At 52.2% G+C, this 10757-nt stretch overlaps 3 protein-coding genes across 3 annotated transcripts; 2 read left to right on the top strand and 1 right to left on the bottom strand.

Annotated features, from left to right (window-relative positions):
* Positions 1-153: 153 nt before the first annotated feature.
* Positions 154-753, bottom strand: ASPZODRAFT_19674 (hypothetical protein; the record flags this gene model as incomplete). The annotated part of the gene is made up of 1 exon (XM_022727451.1): positions 154-753. One exon carries the CDS (start codon positions 751-753, stop codon positions 154-156), a length of 600 nt encoding a protein of 199 aa, XP_022577781.1.
* Positions 754-1428: 675 nt separating this feature from the next.
* ASPZODRAFT_136484 (hypothetical protein) lies at positions 1429-3426 on the top strand. The gene has a single exon (XM_022724070.1). The coding sequence runs from the start codon at positions 1751-1753 to the stop codon at positions 3314-3316; it is 1566 nt and encodes a 521-aa protein (XP_022577780.1). The 5' UTR covers positions 1429-1750; the 3' UTR covers positions 3317-3426.
* A 5277-nt stretch (positions 3427-8703) lies between these two features.
* On the top strand, positions 8704-9479 carry ASPZODRAFT_74689 (hypothetical protein; the record flags this gene model as incomplete). Its single annotated transcript, XM_022729988.1, has 2 exons — positions 8704-8935; positions 9019-9479. 2 exons carry the CDS (start codon positions 8704-8706, stop codon positions 9477-9479), a joined length of 693 nt encoding a protein of 230 aa, XP_022577779.1.
* Between the last annotated feature and the right edge of the window lie 1278 nt (positions 9480-10757).

The following is a 10757-nucleotide window of genomic DNA, read 5'->3' as shown; positions in this document are numbered from 1 at the left end:
GGTATATTGAATAGAATAGTTGTACCACTACCTACTCCGTAGAGTACCCTGTACTACTAGGACTCCTGTATACGGAGTGATATCTAATAGGACAGACATACTTCTAGCAACTTGATTCAGTGTCAATGCTATCTACAAGTCCAGATCCCACACTCATTCCAGCAGTTCAATCATCAAATGGCCAAAATGAACCTCTAGATCTCCCTTTTTCTCCGACGGGCGTGCCGCATACACTCCTACCCAGCACTCAACATCGTCCTCACCATCAAACACCCAGGTGACCTCACGGATCGGGGATTTCTGCACCCCCTCGACCAGGTATACCCACAGACTCCCGTCGTCTTCTCGAACCATCTCGAGCGTCGCCAGGGCACCCCCCGACGGCACGGGGAGCAAGCTCCAGTCCGCCCAGCGGTCCTTGACCACCGTGCTAAGGTGTGGCTTGCCATGTGTGAACTCGATCCCTGACTTGACCCATTTCCGCTTCGATTCGTCCGCCCCGTCGAGAAGGAGAATCAGCCCGCCCTGGTCGTAGAGATCTTTCCACGCGGCGTTGAACGCGACACGCACCCGTTTGAATTTCGCCAGTGGGATCGAGCGGTAGAGAATCGGCGCGTTGAATGGCCTCGTCGCCGGCGGTTTCGCCCACACGTCTGTCGAGGGGGGGGCGGTCACGGAGAACTGCGCAGGGAGGCCGCCTCCATCCCCGGGGACTGGTGCCTCTGAATTGATAAACTTGAAGGAACCGGACATGTTGCTCGCTCTGCTGCTATCTATTTTGTTCTTCGAGGGGCTAGATGAGATTCCTTGTCGATGAGGGGGAGTCTTGTTCGAGGCGGGGGGCTGCGGGGGACTAACCTAAAGCAATAGACACGTCATAACAGCAAGTCGTTATCTTCGGACTGATGATTAGATGTAAGTGTAAGTTTCTTCAACACTACCTAGGTGACTTGCGAACTTGCCATTATATCGTTCAGGTAGCACTTCATATATGGACGTCAAATATTCCATATCTACACAGAACCTCGATATCAGAGGTTTAACCGATTGACAGTCGATTGCCGACATCGCTGGAGACTACGAGACAGACACTTGCCAGGTTGACTCATTGGATATTTAATAATATCTCACTTTGAAGATGGTACGCTATTAAGATATACTCCGTAGGCGGTTTGGGAATTATAAAGTCTTTATGGCTCTTAAATATCAGCTTTGAAGGCACTATTCCTATACCACACCTACCTAGTGATCAAGCATCAGACGAATCACCACTATAAACCATAGTCAAATCGAGTCTTGTAACGTCATCATCATTCAATAGAAGTGGGGAGACCCAGATAAGCTTCATCCTCACGGTACGAAATATAAAAGGGATGATACGAAGTAGGAGACTGAACCAGTATGTGGAATTATCACCCATAATATATACACCCCTCTCAAATTCCCCTAGAAATACAAATATGTATATATATATTCCCTTTGGCTGTCCTCTATATACTGTAGATCAATGCTATCTAGGTACAGGTAAGCCGTCAAGGCCTCTGCTGACATAAGCCACGGCTCAACAGCACCCAACGTTAGTTACGAGATGGCAGCCTGGGGATGAGCACCGAAGCCAGCTGTGCTTCTCGTGTAGCTGTTGACCAGGAGTCCCATTTCTAGGCATGGGCTGATTTCTGCCCCTCCCTCTTTTTGTTTTCTTTCTTGTTTCTCTCTCCTCCCCCCCCCTTGTCGACGACGGAATCTCGTCATGTCTGTCCGTCTCCTCCACCCGGACGAGTACGAGCTTGGCACGAGGTCCTCGCTTGACTCGGAAGGAACCTTCAACCTTGACGAAGCCGACTTCGAGACACAGACTCGCGGCCGGCCGAGGACCTTCCTACGATCGTCGCTGCCGGTATGGCTGACAAGGGTGCTGCCGGCCTCGTGGTCGAGCAGCGGATATCGTCGCCTGCAACCGCCGAAGCCCCTCCTGTCCGGTGCGTCGCGACGGAGTTGTCACCGCCGGTTCTTTCTCCGTCGTCTCTGTTTCCTCTCGCACATCACGCTGGCGATCATATCCGTGCTAGTCCTGCTCACGGCGATCTTCTGCCCCTCATATACACGACTGCCGCCGCACTACGCCTCGCTCCGGAGGTCTGTCGCCGACTCGGACGCCGTGGGACGGGGCAACCCGCGAAACGAGAAGGTGTTTATTGCGGCAAGCATATATGACAATGGAGGCAGTCTTGCCGGTGGCAGATGGGGCGACGGCATAGTGGAGCTGATTGATCTGCTGGGCAGGGATAATGTGTTTTTGAGCATCTACGAGAATGATAGTGGTCAGAAGGGGGAAACTGCCTTGCGCGAGTTGGAGAAGAGGGTCACCTGCGAAAAGGCAATCGTCATTGAGGAGCATCTGGATCTCTACAGTCTGCCCACGGTGATTATCCCCGGTGGTGAGAAACGGGTCAAACGCATAGAGTATCTGGCCGAGGTCCGCAACCGAGCTCTTCGACCGCTGGTTGAGAATCCGGAACGGCGGTTCGACAAGCTGCTGTATGTGAACGATGTCGTGTTCGACCCCCTCGATGCCCTGCAGCTGCTCTTCTCAACCAACGCCAACGAGGAAGGGGTTGCACAGTACCGCGCCGCGTGTGCGGTTGATTTCATCAACCCCTTTAAATTCTACGACACATACGCCACGCGCGACTTGCAAGGGTATAGCATGGGCGTACCTTTCTTCCCTTGGTTCACGTCCGCTGGCAAAGGCGACAGCCGCCAGGACGTGCTGGATGGCAAGGATGCCGTGCGTGTCCGCAGCTGCTGGGGTGGAATGGTTGCCTTTGACGCTCGGTATTTCCAACAGACCAATAGCCCCGTCCGGTTCCGTTCGGGCAACGATCTTTTCTGGGAGGCATCTGAATGTTGCCTCATCCATGCCGATATCCAGGATCCGCAGACAAACCTCGAGCAGATCTCCGATACCGGTATCTACATGAACCCCTTTGTCCGCGTTGCCTATGATAGTACCACCCTATCCTGGCTGTCGACAACGCGGCGGTTCGAGCGCTTGTATTCGTTTTTGCATAACCTCATCAACCATCTTGTGGGTCTCCCCTGGTACAACGAACGCCGCGCCGAGGTGCCCGGCCAAAGTGTCCAGGAAAAAGTCTGGGTTGCCAACGATCAAATGGTTGGCGGCGGCTCCTTCGAAGTTCTGGAACGGATTGCTGGCAACGATGGATACTGTGGCCGTCGAGGCCTGCAAGTCATTGTCGAGCACCGAGTCAAGGGGAAGAAGGGATACGAGAGCATACCTATCCCAACATTGTAAATGTCGAGGGTTTGAAATAGACGGTTGGCGTTGGATTGCGCATTTTTGAATGGCTTGGGAAATTGTTTGACACTCGGGTTTGTATGATTAGCATCGAGGGCCAAGGTACCGACCTATATTTGAATTCTATTGTCTCGTCTAATTCAATTATTTTTTTATCAGCATGCTTACTCTGTAGCCTCAAAATAAACACAGCTGGATTGATGCATCTCGCCCCATCCAGACTGTCGTTCACCTGTGGCTGGGATTGATATTCACCCTTGGGCCGGGCAGGCCTCTTACCCAAATAGGCAACTTGTTGACTTTTCCACTTTATATGACTCGAGGAGGATCACCAAATACACCACAAATTACCAGTTTATATGTAATATAGATCATTATGAAACAATTCACTGCTTCTAGGGAAGTGATAGGAGGTGGTCCTCCTAGGTCTCTTCACTACTACCCTGATATCTGTTTGCCACATCTCTCACTTTCCTGATTTCTCTCACTCCTATTCACTGCCTTCACTTCTCTCACTTCTCTCACTTCTCTCACTTCTCTCACTTCTCACTACCAACCTCCCATTCTTTTCCAGTTCCCATCTCCCCCCAACTTTTTTTTCTTTCTTCTCCTCTTCCTCTCTCCTCTCTCTCCTCACCCATCTGCAAGTTCTCGAACCCAGCTTCAAGCTTTCAACGTTGAACCAGCACTCAGCTTCTCTATTCTCATCATCCAGCTCTCAAGCTCATCTTCTGTCCTCTTTTTCTCCATCTTCTCATCTTCATCTCTCCGCTTTTCGACGCGTTTCTCTTCTTCAAGATGCGTGACCAGACTTTTGTCAACACCCAGAAGGGCGCTTCTGTCTCGGCCCAGGGCCACCAGAATAGCACCATGAACAAACCTCTGCAGGGTCTTGCTCATTCCGTGCACGCTCCTCAGACCAACCCTCCTCAGGCCGTTTCTGGCAACACTAAAGGCCGACAGGGCGGTCGCTCTGAGCGTCGTCTGCAGGGTCTTGGGGATTCTAAGTACGCTCCTAAGACTGCCACTCAGCAGGGTCTTGGAGATTCAAAGTTCGCTCCCAAGGCCACCACTCAGAAGGGCCTTGGTGATTCGAAGCATGCTCCTAAGACTGATGCCCTCAAGCGTCCTCAGCAGGGTCTTGGTGACTCCAAGTACGCTCCCAAGACTATCACTCAGCAGGGTGGTCTCGGAGATTCAAAGTATGCTCCTAAGACTATCACTCAGAAGGGCCTTGGTGATTCGAAGCATGTTCCCAAGGCCAACGCCCAGCAGGGTCTCGGAGATTCAAAATACGCTCCCAAGCCCGATGCTCCCAAGCGTCCTCAGCAGGGTCTTGGAGATTCAAAGTACGCTCCCAAGGCCGACACTCTCCAAGCCGTCCCCAGCAACCAGAAAACCCAGCAGAACGACGTCCCCAAGCAATCTCAGCAGAGCGTCGGTGGTTCGGCCCAAGCTCCCCAGGAGATGAGCCGTCAGGCCGTCTCTAATCTTATTCAAGATGAGCTTTTGAACCTGGCCAACCGTTCCAAGTTTAGCCTCTCCGATTCGAAGCATGCCCCCAAGAAGAATGTTGCTCTCCAGCCCGTTTCTAGCAGCCACAAGAGCCAGCAGAACAATGCCCCCAAGCATCCTCAGCAGAGCCTCGGTGGCTCGATTCACGCTCCCAAGAAACCTCAACAGACTCTTAGTGGTTCAATCCATGCTCCCAAGCAATCCCAGCAGAGTCTTGATGGCTCGGTCCATGCTCCTAAGCAACCTGTGCAGACTCTTGGTGGTTCGGTTCATGCTCCCCAGGAGATGAGCCGTCAGGCCGTCTCTGATCTCATTCAGGATGAGCTCATGAACCTCGCCAACCGTTCGAAGTTCAGCCTCTCCGATTCGAAGCATGCTCCCAAGAAAAACGCTTCTCTCCAGCCCATTTCTAGCAACCACAATAGCCAACAGAAAGAAGTTGTTGCCAAACAACCTCAGCAGAGTCTTGGTGGCTCTGTCCATGCCCCCCAAGAAATGAGTCGCCAGGCTATCTCTGATCTTATTCAGGATCAGCTCATGAACCTCGCCAACCGTTCGAAATTCAACCTCTCTGATTCCAAACATGCTCCCAAGGCCAACAGCCGCGCCGCTGGCGCTCAGGTACGTAAATTTTCTCATATCTCCATTGCTTGTATCCCCTACCTTCTTCATACCCTCTGTCTTTCGAGTGCCACATAATCTTTATGTCGGTCTTTAAAGTGATTAGAGATGCTGACTGCAAATTCCACCATGAACAGGCCATCCACAACGCCCCTGCTCAGTCTACTCAAAAGACTTTTTATTCTCCCTTCTTGAACCAGCCTATTATGACTGGTCCTTTCTCGTCCAATGCCCAAGGTTCCCAAGACGTCGACGGCGGCAAAGAGTTTGACGACCCTTCGGCCTTCATGGCTGCAATGAAGTCCCGCCGCGCTGGCAACCCGACTGGTGTCGTTGTGATTGGCCCTGGTGCGCCTCGCAGGCGTGCCTCCCCTCCTCTTAACCCAGGTGCTTCGTCGTTCTCCCCTTCATCGCAGAGTGCGGCGAAGAAGACGTCCGCCCTCAATCCTGGTGCCAAGACATTTGCCCCAACTTCTAGTGTTGAGGGTTCTCCGAAGTCCTCCTCTTCTTTTGTCTCGTCTGTGAAGTCGGTTGATGAGAACACTCCTGTTGTGGGCTCCATTCCATCTACAGCGTCTTTTGGAGCCGTTAGCAACGAATATGTGCCCCTTTCTCCTGTTACTGTCGGTGCTCCCAACAAGGTCTTTGCTACCTCGGAGCTTTTTGTCAAACCTGGAGCCAACAAGGCGATTCCGATTGTCGCTCCCATGTCGAAGTCTGCTGGCAATATCCTCAAACATTCTGAACCTGCTGTCGTCACTGTTGTCAAGCCTGGAGCTAGCAAGGCGATTCCGATCGTCGCTCCCATGTCGAAGTCTGTTGACAGTATTCTCAAACATTCTGAACCCAATGTCGTCCCTTTTGTCAAACCCCGAGCCAACAAGGCGATTCCGATCGTCGCTCCCATGTCGAAGTCTTCTGACAACATCCCTGAATGTGTTGAACCTTCTCTTAGCCCTGTTATTAAACCTGCCGTTATTCCTATTGTCAAGCCTGTTATTAATCCCATTGTCAAACCCACTGTCGTCTCTGTCGACAAACCTGCTGTCGGCCCTGTTGACAAACCCGATGTCGACCCAACTGTCAAACTCGCTGTCAGCCCTATGGCCAAACCTGTTGCTGATTCTGCAATCAAACCCACTGTGGCCCTTGTCAAACCTGTTCTCGATCCTTCAGTCAAGCCTGCTGTGATCTCTGTCAAAACTGTTGTCGATTCTACCATCGATCCCACTGCCTTCTCTGTCGCCAAGCCCGCTGTGGTCCCTGTTGTCAAACCCGCTGTCGAATCTGTCGAATCTGTCGAACCTGCTATCGATTCTGCTACCAATCCCACTGTCGTCTATGTCAAATCTGCCGTCGATTCTGCTATCAAACCCGCTGTTGACTTTGCCGTCAAACCCGCTCTGGTCCCCGTCAAACCTGCCGTTCGCCCTGTCGTTAAGCCCACTGTTGTTCCTGCCATCAAGCCCTCTGGCAATCAGATTTTCGATGCCCCCATGGCTACTAGTCTGGCCATTGTGACTGTCTCAGATAAGACCAACGTTTCATCACAGATGGCTGCCAAATCTTCCGGCAGAGAGTCCTCATTCAAGGCGCCCGTCCCCCCGCAGGCTTCTTCTACTCTCCAGGCTGCCCCCATGAAGACATCTAACCTCCTGTCAACTACTCCTGCTGCATTTGGAGTTACCTCTAGTTCTCCATTCAACGACTCAAGCTCTTTCATGGCTGCTATCCGAGCTCGTCGTTTGGCCCAAGCTCCTGCTGGAGTCAAACTTCAAACTGTCCCTCTCCGCACGACTTCAACCCCCAGGTCGCCAGTCGAGTCTGCGACCCCAATTACTAAGCCCGTCATTGCAGTTGAGCGCACTTCACCGACTTCAGCTGCTGCGTACCCTGTTCCAGCTCCGACTGCTGAATCCACCGTTACAGCCAAGACCCTCCTACCGGCTTCGGCCTCTAAATCTTCTGCTCCAGCTCCGGCTGTTGAGTCCATCGTGGCAGTTGCGCGTACCTCACCGACCCCAGCTGTTGTGTCTCCTGCCCCAACTCCGACTGCTGGCTCTATTGTTACGGCCAAGCGCATCTCACCGGCCCTTGAATCTTCTGCTGCAGCTCCGGCCGTTGAGTCCATCGTCACAGCTGAACGCACTTCACCGACTTCAGCTGCTGTGCGCCCTGGTCCAGCCCCGGCTGCTGATTCCACCGTTACAGCCAAGACTATCTTACCGGCTTCGGCCTCTAAATCTCCTGCTCCAGCTCCGGCTGTTGAACCCATTCACGCATCCCCCACCATCAAGCGCACCACCTCAGCTCCGGCTGTCCAGCATGTTGCTCCAGTTATCACCAAGCCTACGACTCGCGTTGTCTCGACTTCTACCTTCGATGATTCCAGCTCGTTCATGGCGGCCGTTCGTGCCAAGCGATTGGCTCAGTCTCAGCCCATTCCTACGGGTTCAGTCTCAACCAAGTCGACGGAACAAAAGTCGGCGGCTTCTACCACCAAGCATTCTGTCCCCATTAGCAACAATCCCCATGTAATCAAGACTGCTCCTGCTGCAGTGCAGAGCTCCGCGTCTGCCGTTGAGGAGAAATCCGTGCTCAAGCCTCCTGTCGATATTTCTTCTGTCCAGGTGGCCAATTCTTCCGTCTCCTTAATCGCAGGTCCGACCGTCACTGAAGCCAATTCAAAGGCTGAGTTGCCCATGTCTACTTCGAGCAAGCCTCAGGGCCTGATCATCCACACAGAGTCAACCGCGCCCGTCGTCCACAAGTCAGAGACGCCCGTTGAAGTGAGTGTGGGTCACGTCTTGTCCGAGCCATGCTCCCCTCCTCCCTCCCCCCCTCCCGTCATTCAGTCAGTTCCGGCCTTCACAGTCTCTTCTTACGTCGACACTTCCGCGCCAATTGTGGTGAGGATCCCATCATCTGGAAAGGTCACCCCAGAACCTACCACGAATGTCGCTTCAGAGTGTTCCGCGAAGGTCACCCCTGAGTCGAAGACGAAGGTCACTCCAATGACTACCAAGAAGGCCATCCCTGAGACTACCAAGAAGGTCATTCCAGAGACTACCAAGAAGGCCATCCCCGAGACTACCAAGAAGGTCATTCCCGAGACTACCAAGAAGGCCATTCCAGAGAGCACCAAAAAGGTCACTCCACAGTCTACCAAGGTCACTTCTCATACGAATCCCTTTCAGGCACTTGGCGACTTCACTGTCAAGACTGCTGGTCAGAGTTCGTCAGCATTCATGGAAGCAGTTCGGGCACGCCGCAACATTGCAAAGGCAACCAAGCCAAATGATTCCAAACCTACTCACTCCGCCGGAGAGTCTTCAAAGGCCGAATCATCTGGTGACTTGGCTACCTCGTCACCCGACAACTCCAATGATATCATCATCGCCACGAACTTGAAGGAGCGTATTAATGCCATGTACTTTACTTCCTGGGGTTCCCCCGAGCCTCGTCCTGCAAACCGGCCTCGTAAGCTCTATACTTGATTTCTCCTGTCTCATAACTTGAAATAGAAGCTCATTTCTTTCCGTTTCCCTTTCTTTCTACGTTAGGCCCTGAACATAGACGAGTTATTCTACAGAATCTGCCTGAATCTCACCGTACCCCGACCAGCGTCCTTTCCTTGGTTCATGGCGGCTCTATCGAGAGAGTTGGGGTCATCCCTTCTGGCAGTGCTCATGTCACGTTCACGGAGTCGAAGGCGTGCGTGACATACTATGAGCAATACCGCCAGACGGGGATCCGGCTCCCCGGCGGGCACGTGGTCCGGGTGACTCGGGGCAAGGAGGAGATCGCCAACTCGGTGACTCGGGGCTACCTTGACAAAGGGGTCACTCGAGTTGTGCGCATCTCCTCCTTGCCCCTCGAGGTGAGCATGGGGGTCCTCGTCGAGTTGGCGGTCGACAATGGCCGCCAACTCGAGAAAATCGAGGACACCTACACCCGAGAGGGGGTAAGTCAACTTCCTGCCTGTCTTTTCGCGTTCATATCAGTGACTGAGTACGGTATATAGGGTCGGGCCGTGGTTGTGCGGTTCCTGCGCCTGGAAGACGGCGCACACTTTCGGTCGGCCCTGGGCCGTCACGCAGTCTTTCGGGGAAAGGCTGTAGGGTTCGCCACGGATCCGTAAGTCCCCTTCTCACGCATGAAGATCTTATTGTCTGCAGAATAGCTAATGAGACTCTGGTCGTATCCAGCTGCGCCGTGGCCACCCGTCCTTTCTCGTAAAGGGCGGGGGAAACAAGCAGGGGGAGGGGGTGCGTTGCGCGCCAGCAACGAAATAAAACATTAAAAAAAAAGAAAAAATAATAATAAAAATGAGAAAACGAAAGAAAAGGCTAGACAGCAGGAATCTCAATTCGAGGGGTTAAGAGATGGTGTTTTCTAGTCTTTTCAGCAAGCCGTTCGGATGACTTGGACTTGGCTGCGACATCTATTGACCAAAAAGCATGCAGCACTACTACATAGATAGTCGAGGCCTAGGCCGTACGTACGTTTACTAATACAAGAACGTACTTTGCATGTAACTAGTTAGTTATAAAGTCATCATGTTCTGCTGGGATGCTCGAGCGTAGATGCACCTAGTTAAACATCAAGACAATGTTGCTGCTACTGTGCTTGCCACCAACAAGAAAGACAAGCCCGGACTGATGACCATTATGTACCACCTAGCTACATCTACAGTGCTTCTATGAGAGAGAAGCTACACTGGTAGCTGGAGAGGGGTTGGGTTTCTTCGAGGACATCAACATCAAGTACTACTAGGGCTTTACTCGGGCGAGACCTGAATTCGACACCTAAGGCACATACATACACCGTGTGTTACATACAAAACGGTGGAGTCTTGGCAGTGGACACCAACAACAAGGCGATCTGCCTGCTCCGTAGTGGACCCAGATCAGGCTAGTCCGTTACAGGGAATTAAAATGGCCCAGCAGCGGAAAAAGCACCAGATGTAGCCAATAGGAGACAGATTCAAGGCAACTAGGAGGCACTTTATTATCCATTTTATCCATTTACCTACATACTACTCATGCTATTATACGCACCAACCAATGGGCGAGAACTGGATCATCTGAGATCAGGTTTTTCACTTTGTTTTTATTTCTGAGATTCTCCTTGCATCCACTGGGTATGGGTATGGGATGTTACCGTACGAAAAAACCAAGACGTTCTAGATGTCCTACCTAGTGCTAATAGGTAGTCATGCCGCATCATGCCATGTAATTTTCAGGATGGAGAGTTACTAGCTAACTGACTAGTTATCTTGTAGTATATACTACATATAGTA

The sequence above is a fragment of the Penicilliopsis zonata genome (assembly GCF_001890105.1).
Source record: "Penicilliopsis zonata CBS 506.65 unplaced genomic scaffold ASPZOscaffold_20, whole genome shotgun sequence".
Lineage (NCBI taxonomy): Eukaryota > Fungi > Ascomycota > Eurotiomycetes > Eurotiales > Aspergillaceae > Penicilliopsis > Penicilliopsis zonata.
The sequence above is the reverse complement of the archived record's forward strand: the minus strand, read 5'-3'. Positions and strand labels throughout refer to the sequence as shown.

Excerpts from the sequence above, each read along its gene's own strand:
- ASPZODRAFT_136484 (XM_022724070.1), top strand. The coding sequence starts at position 1,751 with ATGTCTGTCCGTCTCCTCCACCCGGACGAGTACGAGCTTGGCACGAGG.